The sequence below is a fragment of the Bidens hawaiensis genome, unplaced genomic scaffold (assembly GCF_021521415.1).
Source record: "Bidens hawaiensis isolate Kalapana, Puna unplaced genomic scaffold, B.hawaiensis_p1.1 tig00004105_1, whole genome shotgun sequence".
Classification (NCBI taxonomy): domain Eukaryota; kingdom Viridiplantae; phylum Streptophyta; class Magnoliopsida; order Asterales; family Asteraceae; genus Bidens; species Bidens hawaiensis.
In genome coordinates this window covers 1,436,512-1,455,253 of record NW_027491242.1, presented here as the reverse complement: position 1 = coordinate 1,455,253, position 18,742 = coordinate 1,436,512, and the positions used below count along the sequence as shown (strand labels likewise).

General features: G+C 38.4%; 2 protein-coding genes across 2 annotated transcripts; both read right to left on the bottom strand.

The window, feature by feature from the left end:
* Positions 1-419: 419 nt before the first annotated feature.
* On the bottom strand, positions 420-2,161 carry LOC143625368 (uncharacterized). The gene is made up of 2 exons (XM_077095710.1): positions 1,676-2,161; positions 420-992 (listed from the first exon to the last, which is right to left on the bottom strand). The coding sequence occupies exons 1-2, from the start codon at positions 2,159-2,161 to the stop codon at positions 444-446; spliced, it is 1,035 nt and encodes a 344-aa protein (XP_076951825.1). The 3' UTR covers positions 420-443.
* A 10,305-nt stretch (positions 2,162-12,466) lies between these two features.
* Positions 12,467-16,250, bottom strand: LOC143625438 (cation/H(+) antiporter 18-like). Its single transcript, XM_077095764.1, has 4 exons — positions 16,062-16,250; positions 14,941-15,942; positions 13,851-14,431; positions 12,467-13,094 (listed from the first exon to the last, which is right to left on the bottom strand). Exons 1-4 carry the CDS (start codon positions 16,248-16,250, stop codon positions 12,467-12,469), a joined length of 2,400 nt encoding a protein of 799 aa, XP_076951879.1.
* Positions 16,251-18,742: the final 2,492 nt, after the last annotated feature.

Sequence of the window (18,742 nt, the reverse complement as noted above, 5' to 3'; positions counted from 1 at the left end):
TTTAGCACATTAATATCATTTGTATTTGATCCAAACCCTATTACCTATGGTTTTTATGTCTTGAAAACGATTCACATCTTGTAAATGGTCTTATGTTTGGTTTTTAATATCTAAATAAATTATACATTTTAAGAATGTTGGCGTTGAAAATAAATGTTTTCGGAAACACAACATAAATAAAAATGATATTGAAATGTACTACTACCGAACTTCAATTATGTACGAGAGAGTAAACACGTAGTTGACATGTCTCCATAGATATTTCAAAACGCATAGTTGGATGAATGACAACTAACATAGCATAATATCATTTAACACATCGTTCCAACTTTCACGTCGGTTTTAAATATCACTACTTTCTATGGACAAACACCAGCACTAACAATTTGTTATCGCGGGATACAAATTTAAGAAAAGAATTGGAATTATTTCATTTGTTTGTTCTAAACATTAAGAAGATCAATTGATAACTCGTCTAACAAGTGATTAAGCATCATTTTCTCGATCTCAATCACAATGTCTTCTCGATCATCTTCAAAATCATTCCAATTCGTTCTTCTATCCATTTCTCGAACGCATACTTCTCTTCTACCTTCCATCTCCCACTCCAAACATCCATCATCTTCCCCTTTAACCCAACATTTTGCAACATTTAAAACCCTAGATTCTAATCTACCATTGTTCTTCACATCCTTACTAGTGATCAACTCATCCCTAAAGTAATCTAATAACAAACAATCCAAGCGTAAGTCCCACTCGTCAATAGAGCTTGTTGTTTTCACATGATCCATTAACTGGATTGATTGTTCTTCAATTATAAATGATTCGGTGTCGACAGACTCAACACGTTTGTTTAGAGAAGGTATATTCTTCATCTCCATATCTTCAAGGATTTGATGAAATGGAGTTAAGGCTTGTTCATGTTCATGTGTGAAATCAAGGACTGAAATAGGACTAAGTTGTTCCTCTTCTCCTTCAACAATTCTTCGATCCTGTATTACAAATTAGACATGGTTAGAAACCTTAATTTTAGGTCAAATCACAATTCACAACCAGGGTTGCAATTGAACCGAGTTGCTTGCAAACTAGTTAAGATTGTCTCGTGAAAAAGCTCGATTGAGCCAAACTTCAACGAGCTCGAGCCTAAAGATAAGTTTTTATTTAATAAACGAGCCCGAACCTCCTGAGCCATAGCTTCGTTTATCGAGCTCGAGCCAGCTCGTTTTATCATTTATATAAATTTAATAATATATATATACACACACATTATGTGTGTTTATATATATATATATTATTAAATTTATATATGATTAATTAATTAATTAATATAATGTTATGAAAAAACAACTAAATAATATATATTATGTTATATAGATCCTTGAACTGAATAAGTTTTATCTTAATGCGCACTGTCGTGCCTTCAGGCAAGGTTTCCTCCGTATCGAAAGACGAGTGTATCCTGAAATGATGAATTCACCCAGTAACCCATTTGAAAAATTCGTCTACGGTTACAAAAATATATACTATGTTATATATAAAACTATAAATAATAAAATTTTGAAAAAAAATAATATAAAAATAGTTCTAAATAATAAAAAAAACATTAATAAACAGTAAACTAGAGCTTAGGCTCAGAATCGGCTCGTTTGCACCCTAATTGAATCACAGTTATTACCTTTAGATCTCTGGTGTTCCGATCGCGACCGACGATATTAATGTGAAATATCTTCTTATCAGTCACCTCCGATTCACGTAAACCTACCGGCGAGTCATCATCATCATCATCACCGACGGTGAAATCACTATCGCACCAGCTACTCCTCGGCGTACCAGCAGACGTTGTGGTGGCGTTTGTAACCGTACATCGAGGTGACTCCGGCGTGACGTCATTCTCCACCAGATCTACCAAATCACGAAACGACTTCCACCGGAGAATATCCTTCACCGTAACCGACGTCGTTCTGGTCATCGTAGGCTCATGTACACGTGGCACTGACCTAATTCTGTTCGAAAACCGGCGGGAGATGGTTTTGCGTAGAACTGACGGCGATTTGACGGCGGCGTGGAGGATGACGGAGATGGTCGATTTGCGATGGCGTGGGAACGGGAGGTTTTGGTCTTGAAGGAAGTCTTTGAGCATGCGAGGTTGAATAACTGCCATTGTTGTGAAGAAGAAGAAGATGATGACGTGGCAGGTTAGCTGGAATGTAAATAATAATAATATTATTAATGAGTAAGAGGTAAGTGTGTATATATATATATATATGGTTTATGGAGACGAAGGTATACGGAGAAGAAGGTGACACGACTTGAAGCTTCTAATGAAACGACAAAATTATTTAATTTACTACCAAATATTTCCACTCGTTATGGGATGTTGTACTATTTTTGTTTTTGTTTATTGTTTTAGTCAAATTTTGTTCAAATAATATTTTAATGAAATTAAAAACTAAATACATGATATCTATTACAAACCAAAGAAAGTATTAAGAAAACCTTTTCTTTTCCTTTTATATCATTGTTTAAAGGGTTAGACTTGACTTTTTTACCTAATATTTTACTCAGACTTTTTATCCTTTTAAGAATAAACGGAGACTCGAGATCCTACCCTTTAATCAATTAAAGGGTCGGGTATAAATAATGGTTTCAAGGGTCCAACCCTTTACCCTCCAAGACAATAATCACATCTAATTTTCTGCATTTACAAGTTGCATATCTCACATATAACTTTAATATATGAATCGTTAAACAATTATACTTTCATTTAATAACATAGTTAAGTCTAACTTTGAAAGTTTATCAACCATTTGAACCGATACAAATAATATTCACATTCACAAATTACATGTAGAGATCGAACAATTCAGTGATTCCTTTATATATGTTTCCAGTTAGTATTATGGCCCTTTATTTTTATTTTTCTTAGTAGTTGAAAATTTTCGGATGAATCATATATGAAATACAAAGCTCTCCTACATTTCAGATTAATTGCGAATCTGATATATATCTATCTAGAAACTAGTAAACGGGTCAACGGTTTGAAAAAAGGTCAGACCCTTAAAACCCTTTAAGGTAAAATTTAAATACCCTTTACCCGACCCATATTATATATTCGGGTCTAATTAAGGGTTTTGCGAGTCGGGTAACCGGGTTTCAAGGTTCCGACCCTTATCTTGCCCACCCCTATTTATATCATACATTATCTTTTTTTATTTTAAAGGATAATCAAAACAGGTCTTATGAAAACATTCTAGCATAGCACACAAGCCGTTACAATATCATACTATCCATTGTAATACACTCGGGATAATGATCTTGCGCACCATGTAGATATCGGTTCTCAATAGATCTTCTCGCACCATCATTGTGTAACCATTGTTTAAGAACTTATGGCATGGTAAAATTAGAATCTTACAATTTATAGGTATGACAATCATCTTACATATTGATTATATAGCGTCATAGCATGTTCAATCATTTAGATTATTTGGCATGACAATCATCTTTAACCTAGCTGTAAAATTAGAATCTTGATATCACTCTATAAACGATAACTATAAACATAAAACCAGAAGATGAACAACATTAGATATCGCTATTAATAGAAATTTTGTATGATTAAAGTGTAAACAGACCCTCTCAGAATACCTCTCTAGTTACGCGATACAATCTATAAAACGACAAACTAAATAAACCCGAATCAATCTATTCAAATGACTGATATCTTGATGCCATACAAAATCTGGGTTTTGGATTAATAAATTTAGAAGGCGTTAATATAAACGGGGACATGAGTAGAAGTGGAAGATAGAAGGTAACTTCGTTCCCATTAACTTCCAGCTCATTTTCACGTGTAACAAAGCCAACTGTATATTTAATATTTAACTATTAACATACATAAAAGCCAAATCAGACACAAGATTTTGACGACTGAGTGTATAGATATAGGTGAAAACGTGTACCCAATATTTTTATATATTTACTTATAACATCCAAACACACAATAATTTATGTTTGGTTTCAGATCAAATTCGTACGCCCTGCTTGCGGTGCGCACATATAATGTATATATGTGTAAACCCTTGGGTGGGCAAAAGTAAAATTGCACTAATTTTGACGTTATTTTACTAATCTCGTGAAAATAACGTTAAAAGTGGCGGAAGGTTAATCAGGCATCATGTGGTGGCGTTGATAGCCGAAAGACAACGGTACATGCACCAATCAGCCGGTGTCCCGATGATTGTGTCTTATGTCCAAGGCTTGATGCAAAACTACTATCGAGCCGGGGGTCTCACCGGAAGCAGCCTCTCTATCCCTATGGGGTTGAGGTAAGGTTGTCTACATCTTACCCTCCTCAGACCCTACCATAGCTTTGCTATTGGTGGGATATACTGAGTACGATGAGATGAGCACGTCTTCATACCCTTTATATGGGTTATCAGAGTATACCACCCCTGGATGCACCTCCAAGAATAGAAGGTCATCAGGCGGTCGACGAAGGGCTCAATGCCCAGAATCCGGCACACCCACTCGAAGTGGCGAATCTTCGCGATCGCCATCGGGTGCACCTCGGTCAGGTGTACACCGTGCCTCTCTAGGACACGGTACACAAACTTTGTCAATGGGAACCTAAGATTCCCATAGACAAAGAATGCAGCATATACCCCGATCTTGCCTCTGGGGGCATCATACACCGTCTGATGGGGTTCAGGAAACTCAGGCTCGAGAGACTCGAGCATGAACTTCCTAACGATGTACTGATATAGATCGACAGGCAGAGCACACTGGCACTCGCCAGCAGTACTCTTGTCATCGGCGTACACCCCAGCCTCCTGGGCTGTAGCTTCAAGATCGTGAGACGACATCTTGCAGATATGAAAGAAGAAAACGATTTCAAGAGAATGCTCGACTGAAAAGATGAGTATTCGCCGGAAATCGTTTTGAAGATGAAGAGAAAAGTGAAAGTGTGGATTACAAAGAACCCTCTCCCCCTTTATATACTAATCGCAATTAATGCGATGAATTTAATGCGGAAGAGAGAGAAATCGCAGGTGCAATGAAACTATGACACGTGGCAAAAAGCAAGCTGGCAACAGCTGTTGAAAGGACGCGTACCATTAATTTCGCGGCCACGCGCCCGAAAAATCGCGCTCACGCGCCTGAAAAAGCGTCTGGAATGACCAGGTACTGTCACGTCACCATAACTTCCTGCACGTCCTAACACAGTCAGAAGAAACCGTCGCACGACGTTTCAGCAGTTTGGACTGTTCTTATCCTTTCACCAACTCTTCGAATTTCAAAAAATTTCAAAAAGATTCAAAAGTAAGCGGGAAAATACCCCTTACCTTGGCAACCAAGTAAATGTATGACAGGTGCGGGTACAGTGTTAAGGCAAAACCCTTCACATACTTAGCACCCGCAGGGAATTGACGCCAGGAACACCTTGGAAGTAAAGTAACCGTAAGACGAGTGCGGGTACAGTGTTAAGGCAAAACCCTTCACATACCTAGCGCTCCGCAGGGAATTGAAACCAAGAAGGATCTTCTGGGCAATGCTTGCGGAAACGGGAATAATATCCCCGCATAGCGGGAACGTCGAGAACTACATTGTTTGAAGCTCCAGGATGGAATTGGTGGTTTTAACATAATTGATCACTATGTTCAAAACTACCAAAACCTCATGGAGAATCCACACGTGGGACTCAACGCTCCTGACTTGCGAGGAGGTTACAGACCTACCCGCATCATACCCAAAGATCAAGCAGGAAAGTCGGGAATTTCTGCAAGTGACAAGGACTTCGACGGGAAGAATCCCCATGGAAAACCTTAAAACTAAACCCTTTTCAAAACCCTTTGCTTAAGTCCAAAAGTTCACCTCACTTTATTAAACATTCATGAGAAGAACATTGGACTGGGGGGACTTGAAGAGGTAGGTCCCAGCAGAGCCCAGTTGGACCCGCAAGACTCACCCTGAAAAGAGACGTCTGCGCAGAAACCAACTGGATCCGCTGGACCCACCATGCTCAGAGACGTGACGTCCTTACGCGCAGTACGCAAGCTGTTCCCGCAGGAAATGCCTCCCAATGGTGAAGTACTCTGCCTGTTCCCGCAGCTGCGGATACAAGCCATCAGGGAAGGCCACCCGCGCAGCAAGGCTACACGCACAAGGCACTTAGCTCTCAAATACAGTTGTCACCTGAAGGAATGAGCAAGGCGGGAATACTCCCGCCCAAATGAGCCAGTCCGTATGCTTCTGGAAGATCTTTTGTACTATACCTACCAAGGTATGGGCAAAACAGACAATCTGACCAGAGCAGCCCATGAACCAATCACAGGGTGACAGCTCACCGACAACAGTACGAGGAGGAGCACCCTCTAGTACTGTTTCACTATTAGCCGCTGCCTACTCACCAACCCTTACTGTGGGACGTGCGCAGCCTACAGTTGGTGGAACAGTGCATAGCCGGCAGTAAAGGAACAGTATACAGCCGACCTCGTCACTGTCGGCCGCAGCCTATCCACCAACCAGCATGGCTCGTGCGTAACCCACTGTTGGTAGAACAGGAATACTATTCAGCCGGCTGTACCTTCTAGGAAACCTACCTTCGGCTATAAATACTCCAACACCTTGGAATGGTAAGGACATCATCTGATATCTCATCTTATCTAGCAATCTCTTAATATACACTTATATTCAGAGCAATCTAGTCTGATTCTCACGCCGGAGGGTGGTCACAAGGAGGAACCCCCCCCCCCTTCTCAGTTACGAGCTTACGGTGTCTGTTTTGCAGGTCACCTGAAGAACAACCTTCTCTGCTGGACCTCATCCTCGTGGGAAACATTACTTAACCCACAGATTATCCGTAATCTGCCCTGGGTCCCCTAGTGTTTCTTCATTAAACAACATGAGGATGTTCCCTAAGATAAACACATATAAATAAAATTGTGATACGTGTGTAGGATAACGTGGCCTCTTAATCCCTTGATGATATTAAATACTTTTTTAATTTCAAAATTTCAAATTAGGGTTTGTTGTTGGAATAACTTGTGTTGTTATTGATCATAATTTATTCTAAGTGACTGGTGGTATGAGATGAGCACGTCTTGTGTATTATTGATTGAATATATATATATATACAAATTAGATTTTGAATAATAATTATATATGTTAAAATAACGATTATGGAGTATTTGAGCAAATTATATATGTTAAGATAACGATTATCGGATTATGCATTTGGTAAGGAGTATTTTACTAGGTTTGTTTGTTCGGTCAATTAAAGAACTTCCCACCCCTCATTTTGATAAGTCTAACAACTACTTTTTGCATAGATCCAAAGAAGTTCTTTTATTTGAGACAATCATGTGATCGATCTCCAAAGCAATGTCGCTAAGATACAGGTCCAGTTATGTGCCTAACCTAAGAAAGATAATGATCAGATTACAATTAAAAAGGTTAAAGACCATCCAAATTTTCGTCCCATCAGTACCTCCAGTAGCTTCAGTTGTTGAATCTCGTGCAAGTTAGGTTGTCGGTGAATAGTTCCCGCTTGGATTTTCTTATATAGGGGGAATCTAAGCTTTATCCGGAAATTTCCTATCGGGGTAGAGACTTCCCGTCCTGGTTTGCTGACACAATAGCAAATACAAAGTTTCTTAAACACTCATATGTCCTGGGTTCGAATCTCATAAAATACAATAAATTTTTCTTTCAAAAAAAAGCTAGAGACTTTCGAAAGAAATAGCTAGTAGCCAAATTAGCGGTTTAGCACCATTACTGGCAGGAGGCACCACAGTCTTACAACAGTAAATAACGTAGTCTCCTTCTTTTCATAGGTTGTTTGCTCCTCTCCTGCTCGGAAGCTCTCTTAAGTGATGCCTGTGAGTGTCGGCCGCGAGGGAGACTACGATAACTACAATTTCCAACAATTCAAATAAAAAAATAACTTAGAAAGTAGATTTAAAATTATAGGAAATCTAGTGAATATAATTTCTGAGAAGTAACAAAACCAACAAAATGACTATAATCTTATTAAGGTAAGGACAAACGTTGTTTTGTTTGTTCAAAGGACAAGTATTGCTAGTCGGTGAGACAGCTATATTCTCCTTTTCTTGGATACCATAAGTACCAATTTTATTTGATATATTTAATTGACCAACATGTAATATTTTGAACATATTTTGATAATTTATTATCCTTGATTTTATATCATACAATACAAGAAGTAGGCTTTTGTGATCACTAGTCGCTACAATCTAGTTGATTTAATTTTCTTATATTAGGTATGACCGAGTTTGCAGGGGTGTCAGGTTTGTCTGAACCCATTCTATTTTCGGTTTTGTATATAAATATATTATCGTATCAACAAACACACTCATTCTTTTTTGACGAACGAACCTATTATAATTAAAAAAAAATATTCGTACACACTAACTATGTAAATTTTAGTTAATTTTTATTTAGTAATTATTTTTTTTATATTAACTCTCAAAGTGGGCCAATAACTAATAAGGCAATAACTCAATTATTGAGATTTGAGAAGCCTAAAGTCCAAAATATTCAAGAAGCCCAATTAATATAAATAATACCTAAATAAAAATTGAACAAAATGTTAACTTATGTGACCCGACCCAACCCGACCTATTTGGATTCAAAAACTTTGACGTCAGATAGTAATAAATCCAAGGATAGAAAGATTCCAAACCCTAAAGAAAAAATTCAGACACTGTCACTCCAAGTTTGCATAATTAGTTTTTTACTAGAATTCAGTGAAATCATACATAATATAGACCATAGAGCTAACCGTAATCCAATTTAGGTGAGATTAGATCCTAGCTGCTATTAAGTCTTTTGAACTACCCATAACTAGAGGTGGTCAAAAAAACCGGTCCTCGAACCGGTTTGCCGGTTTAAACCGGAAACCGGTTTTTAAGAAAACCGGTTTTTTGTAAACCGGTTTGACCGGTTTACAAACCGGCGGTTTATATATCGGTTACACAATTTGGAGCCAAAACCGGTTTTATAACCGGTTATAAAAAAAACCGGTTTTTTTTTAATAACCGGTTATTAAAAAACCGGTTTTTTTAATAACCGGTTTTTTAAAAAACCGGTTAACCGGTTTTTTTATAAACCGGTTTTTGACCGTTATAAAAAAACCGGTTAACCGGTTAAAAACCGGTTTTTTCCCGTTGATTAACGGCCATATAGCCGTTTTTTATAAGTTTTGACCGTTTTTTTTTTCCCCCATTTTACCCCCACAAACATCTATATATAAGCTTAGGTTGGGTATTGGTTAGATCACACTCGATTATACAACTCCAAACGCTCTAAACGTTTATTACATACGCGATTATTTTGTTATCTCACGCTCAATTATACCACATTACCACTCCATACGCTCTTATTTCGTAGTCGATTATCATGGCCTCCCAAAGTGCTGCTTCATCCGTCAACATGGGTGCCTCGAACACGGGAGAAACGGTCGTTCGGGTCATCCCCACGAAACGAAACCAAGATTTTTGGCAACATTTCGACCTATGCGAAATGTCTAACGGTACCCAAAAAGCTCGATGCAAACATTGTTTGAAGTTTTATGGCAAAGATGCAAACTCCACTTTAAGAGCGCATGTACAAAGGCCCTTTTGCAAGGCCTTGAAGGACGAACCGGGAAGTAGTTCGCAGCCGGAGATGACGAATCAAGGAACGGTGTTTACGTACGACCTTGAAGCGGTACGTCAAAAGTTTTCAAACTTTGTGATTCAAAATACACTTCCTTTCAACCACTTCGACAACCCTCAATTCACGGAGATGATGCAAAAGTATGTTCAACAACGCTACCAACACGTAAGTCGTTCGACCCTTAGAAAAGATTGTCTTAAAGCTTGGAAAAACGCTAAATCCGAACTAATTTCATACTTTTCAAACTTACAAACTGGTGTAAACTTAACAACGGATGTGTGGTCGGTACCTAATGGTTCGCCCGACTCATACATTTGTGTGACGGCTCATTGGGTTGACCCCGGGTCGTGGCAAATGATGAAACGAACCGTTGCGTTTCAATTGTTTGATTACCCGCACACGGGTAGAAATATTTTTAAACTCTTGGATAAAGTCAATCGACAATACAAGATTGAACATAAAATCTTTTCAATTTCGTTTGATAACGCGTCCAACAATACGGCCGCGGTTGGCCATTTAAAATTAAAGTATAAACCTATTTGTGATGGAGCGTTTTTTCATAGCCGATGCATTGCACATATTATCAACTTGGCCGTGCAAGATGGGTTAAACGTGATCGAAACGCAAAGAAACAATTTTAAAAGAATGTTACGAGATGTTTTTAGCAACAATAAAACATTTTCAAGATACAAAAAATTTTGTGATGAAGCTAATTGTCAATGGTTGGGGCCCAATTGGGATTGTCCAACAAGATGGAACTCGACTTGTGATATGTTTGAGAAAGCCATCCAACAAAAAGAATCACTAATTGCGTTTCATCAAATAATGTCAAGTAGGGGTAAATGTGCACCGTACGATCCTAGAAACTGGTTATTGATTGAGATCGTTACGGAGGTCCTTCAAATTTTTAAATCTTGCACAACTAGTTTATCCGGGGTTTACTATCCAACAAGCCCCATTGCTTTACCAAAAATTGCTGTCATGTGCACAAAGTTGAGTGAACTTCATTGTAGGGGTGCACCTTATTTTGATATGGGTGTAAAAATGAAAGAAAAATTTAGAAAATATTTTCAACAACTACCCGCTGTTTTGACATGTGCTGCTGCGTTAAACCCTTGCATAAATGTTGGTGGTGTTGAAGCTTTAATAGAAAAAATTTGTGATGAGCTAGAGTTAAACGACGATCAAAACCCCTATTATAACCAAACTTTAAAGAATGCTTTCAACACCACCTTGTCTAACATGTATGATGTTTACCTTACAAAATACGGGTCGTCTTCCCAAATTCATGACTCGTTAAGAGCTGTTGCCCAATCCCAATCCCAAACCGACCTTGAAATGGGGATGTACTACATGATTTGGGAAGACGCCGGTAAACGTCAAAAGGTAAACACCCCAAGCAGTGAACTTGGAAGGTATGGTGGTACCAACTTTGTGAAACACATGACTCCAGATGAATTTAGAAGTCTTGATTTGCTGGCTTGGTGGAGAGGTAAGGAGGATGAGTTTCCGATCCTCGCCGCCGTGGCCAAAGATTTACTAACGGTCCAAGCTTCCACGGTAGCTTCGGAGTCTGCTTTTTCTGTTTCTGGCAGGGTTATATCGATTAGGAGGACTCGACTCACTCCACCAGCTGTAGAGATGTCTATTTGCTACAAGGATTACTTGGACGCTTTAGATAGGGCACAACATCAACGCTCACTCGAGGGGGAAATGGACTATGAGGCGGGCTTGTATGAAGACGAGGTCAATCAAGGACACACTCAACCAATGACCGATGAAGAAGCCGCGTACGACGATTACCTAAGGAATAGCTCGGGATCGGGTAGCGATGAAAATAATGAGTAAGAAATAGCAAGTTGTTAATGTAATCGTGTCTAAGCATTATTTAATGTTTGTATTTTTGAGTTACGAATATGCGATAACGATTTAATGTTTGTATTTTTAATGTAAAAGCTATAAATGAAAGTTATGTATTTTTGAGTTACGAATATGCGATAACGATTTAATACTTGTAGTTACCGGTTTGCCTTGTAGTTACCGGTTTGTTTATACTGTGAAAAAATAATGGTTATTTAAAAAAAAAAAAAAAAAAAAAAAAAAACCGGTTAACCGGTTAGACCGGTTATTAAAAAACCGGTTAATAAAAAAACCGGTTTATTAACCGGTTCTAACCGGTTCACAAACCGGTCGTAACCGGTTTGACCGGTTATGGTTTTCATGCACAAAAACCGGTTATTAACCGGTCCGGTTATTAACCGAACCGGTTTTTTTCCAGGACGAAAAAAACCGGTCCGGTTAATAACCGAACCGGTTTTTTTAAAAAAACCGATTTGTGCACCTCTACCCATAACTAACATTAGGATTAAATCTTAGCTGTATAAAGTATTAAAAATTTGACTGGTTTTTTAGCAAATACATTTTATTTTAAGAGATTTTTTTCCGTTCCAAACAACACCATCAATCCAAATTTATTTGTGTACGTTATCTACAAACTAGTAATCGATTATTGCCATTCGTATACTAATTTTCGTGTATATGAGTAGCTTGTTAATCTGCTGCCAATTAGTTTATTTCATTGTTATTAGTTTAAAAATGTTATATAATAATATAGCCTACTAATGTTGTAGTATGTTTGCACTTTGAGAGAGCAGTTAAAAATTAAAACAACTTGATGAAGATATATACTAAGATAGTATATTGTCTGTAAATTACATGCATGTTTAATAAATCATTTAGTCTTCATTTAACATTTAACTTCTTGAATAATAGAAGTTAAAAACTTATGTTAATGAGAATCATATTCAGTGGTGACTTCATCCTCTTTCAAAGAAGCCATAGAATGCAATGAATATTCAGTATGGTACTGCTGTACCACCAAGACCGAAGCCGATATGTTCATCTCGGGTGCGATCAAAAGGTTCCCAACGGGACCCATTTCCGGACACTCGCTCCTTTTCCTCAACGAAGCCACCACTTCACCTTCGGGCATCCTCCCTACCAATATCAAGTTGCACCGGCTATGTTCACGAACCGCCTCGGTTGAACTCCTAACCACTCTCTCCACATATTTATTTGTACTATCCTCCTTGAATATCTTTTCCTTAAATTCACCAATGACTTCATCGTCCAATGACATGGCTTCGATGCTCCCGGGCCCATCGATATCTACACTAACCAAGTCCCCTGAGTCATGGTCTGGTAGGAACCGGACCACGACTAAGGTGATTCCTGGGTGCTCAGACATGCGGGCCCCACAAGCTAACGCCTCGTGGTCATCATGACCACCAAAGAATAAAACCGTCACGAATGAGTTAACGTTGCTTGCCGACACATGTGAACTTCCACCAAACCCTCGGTCCACTAAGATGCTTACCGAACATGGCGCGTGCTCTAAAACCTTTTGGTTAACGCGCCTGAAATAGTATGAAAATAATAATTCATTCATTAAAAGATAGTGTTTACAGCGAATTATACAGTAAGTTTTACACCCCAATATATATATATATATATATATATATATATTTATATATAGGGTAAGGATCTTAAAAGAACCTTTTGGAAATTGAGAACTTTGAGAAAAAAAAACCTCTTAAAAATATTATAAAACAAAAAAAAAAAAAAATTTTAAAAAGTAAAAAAACCAAAATTCTTATATTTCATTCCGGTTTCATAAAAATAAAAATAAAAAACTTCGTATTTTACACATATATATAATTTCATTTAATCTCTAGTTACGTAAATCGTAATGTACACATATGTACGTTATTATTTACCTGAAATTGTACATATGTGTATAAAAAAACATGTGTGTACATATATGTACATATTATACATATGTGTATAATTTAGCAAAATCGAGACTTTTTTTTATGAAACCGGGATGATAAATAAGAATTTTGATTTTTTACCTTTTTCATTTTTGCGTTTTTTATTTTTTATGATTTTTTTTAATTTTTTGGGTTTTTGTGGTCTAAAATGGCTCTCATAGTTCTCAATTTTAAAATAGTTCTCACATGATCCTGATCCTGTATATATATAAAATTAACCCATTTAATACTAATGACTTAACTTTGCTAATTAATATTAGTCACATTTTATTAATTTAAGTTATTTTCTTGGTTAATAAAATTGGAGAGTTTATTCCAAAATTAATCGTTTTACTCAAATACCTGTATTCATGTCGGGTAATCTCGAGATGACCATCGAGCCTCAAATGCTTATGAAACGGGAGAATGATCATGGCCGCGTTCTTACTCTCGGCCTCATTACATATATCTTCATGCATACTCAAAACAGGCGAAATGGCAGTCGTGGGTCGGATCGAAACCTTGCTCAGCTGCTCAAACGTCTCGAATGCCACCACAATCTGGTCAGACCCGGCCCGTTCATCTTTCTTCCAAAACGGGGACCCGTTTTTCCTCGCCTTGTGAACCATCAGTATTGCAGAAGACCTCTCAGTAAGCTCCATAAGGTGCATTGCATGAACCGAAAGCGTTTCCTTCTTTCGGCCAGTCTCACGTGAGGCTTCTATCAGATTAATTATTGTTGGCAGGTTTCTGATTCCATGGAATGTGAAGAACATACGCAACTGGCCCGTTGCAGAACCCTTTCTGTAAATGGTTCTGTGTTTGTATTCCGCTTCTGCGAGCTTTTTTGCGGGCTTGTACACCGCAATCACTGAAGGTGTGGTGATGAATGTGGTTACAAGAGCCATCAAAACCAGTATGGCAAAAGTTTGATCATTTAGCACCTAAAAAAATATAAATAAACACCATCATATGACATATGGTATATTTGCAGGCTGTAAACGAACCAAACGTACATGAACAAGGGTATGTCCGTGTTCATAGTTCATTCATTTAACTTTAAACGAATACGAACGGTTGATCAGACAAATATTTGTGTGCATGTTCGTCCGTTTAAAAAATGAATATGTTCGTGTTCGTTTATGTTCATTTGTTAAAATCTAAACGAACAGTTCACGAACATAAAGAAATATAAGTGAATATATTTGAACAAACATAAACAAACACAAATGAACATATATGAACAAATGTAAGCGGATATAAACAAATAATATTTAATTATTTTCTATCAGTATTCAAACAAACATAAACAAATGTTCACGAACATAAATGAACGAACGAGACATTTTTCCACGTTTGTTCATTACTTCATTTATTTAAATGAACACAAATTTTTGTTCATGTTCTTTCATTTATTAAAATAACGAACTTTCTGTCAAAAAAAAGTACGTACCCCGCGGTCTTTACCGATATTAAGAACAATGAGTTCTACCAAACCTTTAGTGTTCATAAGAAGCCCGAGAGCAAGAGCCTCAGTGAAGGGCATTTTACACATCATAGAAACCGCAACAGTGCCCGCAATCTTCCCAAAACACGCCACGCATATGACCAAAACAAGTAAACCCCAAGACTCGGCTCCATTGATCGATGCCACATCGGTTTTTAAACCACTTGACACAAAGTAAAGCGGTAGGAATAGGCCCGAAACAAGATCCTCAACTTTTTCCACTAATGCCCCTGCAAACGGGCCTTCTTTCGGGATAAGAACCCCAACCACAAAAGCCCCGAAAAGTGCGTGGATCCCAATAGTATCCGTCACAAAACCCGCTGCTAAAACGACCCCTAAAGTGGCACAAACGTAAAGCTCGTCGACAGGCTCGCCTTCTGGGCATCTATTAGCCATCCACTTAAAAGTAAGTGGGATGATATACGAACATAAAACGACGAAAACCGAGCCACACAAGAAAACCCAAAGTGCCACGAGTGTGGACCGCCCAGTGCCCGAGAGGGCCACAGCTAGTGCGAGTAGGATCCAAGCAGCTATATCGTTAACCGCAGCTGCAGACATTGCCATCTTACCAACATCCGTGGTTAAAAGCTTGAGTTCGGCTAGGATTCGCGCTAGCACTGGGAATGCGGTAATGGACATCGCGACACCCATGAACACGATAAACGGGCCTTGGTGGACCCCTTCGGAGATGGTCCCACGAAGGACAAAGGAAACACCGATTCCTAAAACGAACGGAAGGGAGATTCCCGCTATGGCTATAGACAAGGCTTTCTTCCCGGTCCGTCTAAGTGACTTTAAGTCGAGCTCGAGTCCCACTAGGAAGAGAAAGAATAATAGCCCGATATTGGCTAACGTGTCCAAAACCGGTAGGCTCCTTTTAGGAAACACCGCATTAAGGTAGTTTGTGTTTCTGCCTAGAGCAGACGGACCCAGTAAAATCCCACCCTGAAATAATAATAATAATAATAATAATAATAATAACAAAACTACCATCACACTTTTATTAAGTTGCATATGTGACATAAAGACATTTAAACAACAAATAATAATCAAAACTAGCTTACAATGATTTCAGCAATGACTCGAGGCTGTCTTAGCGGTTTCAAAAGGTAAGCAAGAACGCTAGTGAGGACGAGAACCATGCATATTTGTATAATCACAAGAGGGAGTGCAAAATCAAGTGGGTTGTTTCCTTGGAACACCCCTTCTGATGTAGCCTTCATCGGCGGTTTGCATGTCGCGTTGGACGACATTTTGCGTCCGCTATAAACAACAACTTTTATGTCATTAATCTCACATAAATGATAAATCACAAGTGTTAATAAGATTAATTTCTAGCTTCAAAAACCAAACAAAATAATAAAACATATTTCAATAAACAAAGTTGATTTATGAAGTAGGACCATATGACCATACTTGGTCAACTAGCTATATGATACACCCATATTGGTTGACCTTGAATCAAATTTTGGATATTGCACTAGAGTCTAACTTGTTAATGCTCTGATCTATACATTAAATGACTTTTTACAGTTGGATATTAAATAAAATTTTATAAAAGATTTTTTCATATCATTTTTTGAAAATTTTTTAATTTTTTTTATCTAATTTCTAATCTATACAATAAATGACTCCGGGCCAACGTAGACTGGCGTTTGGCCTTAGGTGAGAGTTTTTCTCGGATTGAACGACGAGTGTATATATATCCTGATGTGGTGAATTTAGTCGGTAACTCATTTGGAGGATTTGTTGTTCATTCAAAAAAAAAAGATTTAGAGAACACTAAACTTAGATCAAGAAAGACATGCAATCTAAAGTGTGTTCTTGAGTAACTTAGATCAAGAAAGACAGTTTCTTGAATAATAATAATAATAATAATAATAATAATAAGTTTCAAGAAAACAAACACTTAGCAAAACCCTATTATTTTGAAGCCAATGTTGTATTTGCATGTACCCTACAAAGGGTTTCCACTGTGAAATTACCAAAATAACCCCACCCCTCAAATTTCGTCTACCTTAAAGTTGAACAAAGACTCCAATCTTTTTGTGGGCAAATGATTTCAACTCAGTTTGACATCAAGATCATGCAGTAGATGCACACAAACACACAGATAAACATATACATATATGAAGAAACACTAAGCGACCCCGGGCAGATTACGGGTAATCTGGGGATCAAGTAGATGTTTCCCACGAGGGGTTAGATCCGGCAAAGATGATTCTTCTGATGACCTGCAAAGCAGACACCGTGAGCTCGTCACTGAGAAGGGGGTACCTCCTTGTGGCCACCCTCCGGCGTGAGAATCAGACTAGATTGCTCTTGAATATAAGTGTATATTAAGAGAATTGACTAGAGCAGATATCAGGTAATATATCAAGATATAAGATATGAGATATGATCATACCATTCCAAGGTGTTGGAGTATTTATAGCCGAAGGTAGGTTTCCAAGCAGGTACAGCCGGCTGAATAGTATTCCTGTTCTACCAACTGTGGGCTACGCACGTGCCATGCTGGTAGTTGGTGGGTAGGCAGCGGCTGATAGTGACCAGGCCGGCTGTGTACTATTCCTTTTCCACCAACTGCAGGCTATGCACGTGGTATGACAGGGGTTGGTGAGTAGGCAACGGCTAATAGTGACATACAGTACAAGAGCGTGCTCCTCGTACTGTTTGTCAGTGAGCTGTCGCTGCTTTGGTCAGATCTTTTGTCCATACCTCGTCAGGTACAGTACAAAAGATCCTCCAGTAGCGTGCGGACTGGCTCATTTGGGCGGGAGTATTCCCGGCTTTGTGCGGGAGTGTTCCCGGCTTTGGGCGGGAGTATTCCCGGCTTGCTCACTCCTTCTTCAGGTGACATTACTGAATTATTTAAGAGTTTAGTGCCTTGTGCGTGTAGCCTTGCTGCGCGGGTAGCCTTCCCTGATGGCTAGTATCCGTTGCTGCGGGAACAGGCGGAGTACGTCGACCATTGGGAGGCTTTTCCTGCGGGAACAGCTTGCGTACTGCGCGTAAGGACGTCACGTCTGAGCATGGTGGGTCCTGCGGATCCAGTTGGTTTCTGCGCAGACGTCCCTCTTGAAGGTGAGTCTTGCGGGTCCAACTGCGCAGACGTCTCTCTTTGAGGTGAGTCTTGCGGGTCCAACTGGGCTCTGCTGGGACCTAGCTCTTCAATATAGATAGATAGATAGAGATCAGAGAGAGACCTGTAATGGATGAATGTTGAAGATTGAAGAGATAACTGAAGGTGTCCAGTTGGGATCTTTGTTGTAGATTAAATTCCTTAGTGTTATTATTTATGGTTTTAATCTCTAACATTAAATTAATAAATGGATCGAATTAAATGTATTATTAATTACTTAGTATAGTAATGCTATATTACATGTAAGAAAACTCATTATGACAGATATGTCTTTAAGTTTTTGGTTTATTGCATTTATGATCTTTTTTCTTAAAACTTGAATTTAAAGTTTAATGGCTAAGCAAAAATAGATAAAAATGATATTTTAAGATATTATTATGAGTGATGTTCCAACTGATTTTATCCAATGTATTCTTGAGAAGCACATGGGAACAAACATAACCGAGTTGTTCTAATAGTATTAATATGGTGCAAGCAATTAACCGGAGCCACTCGTGAGTTTCTTGAACTCTGATCGATAACAAGCTTGAAACAAGCCGAGGTTGAGCTTGAGCCTTGTACGGGAAGCTCATTTAAAGCTTTAATAAGCCTTGTGTATTGTAA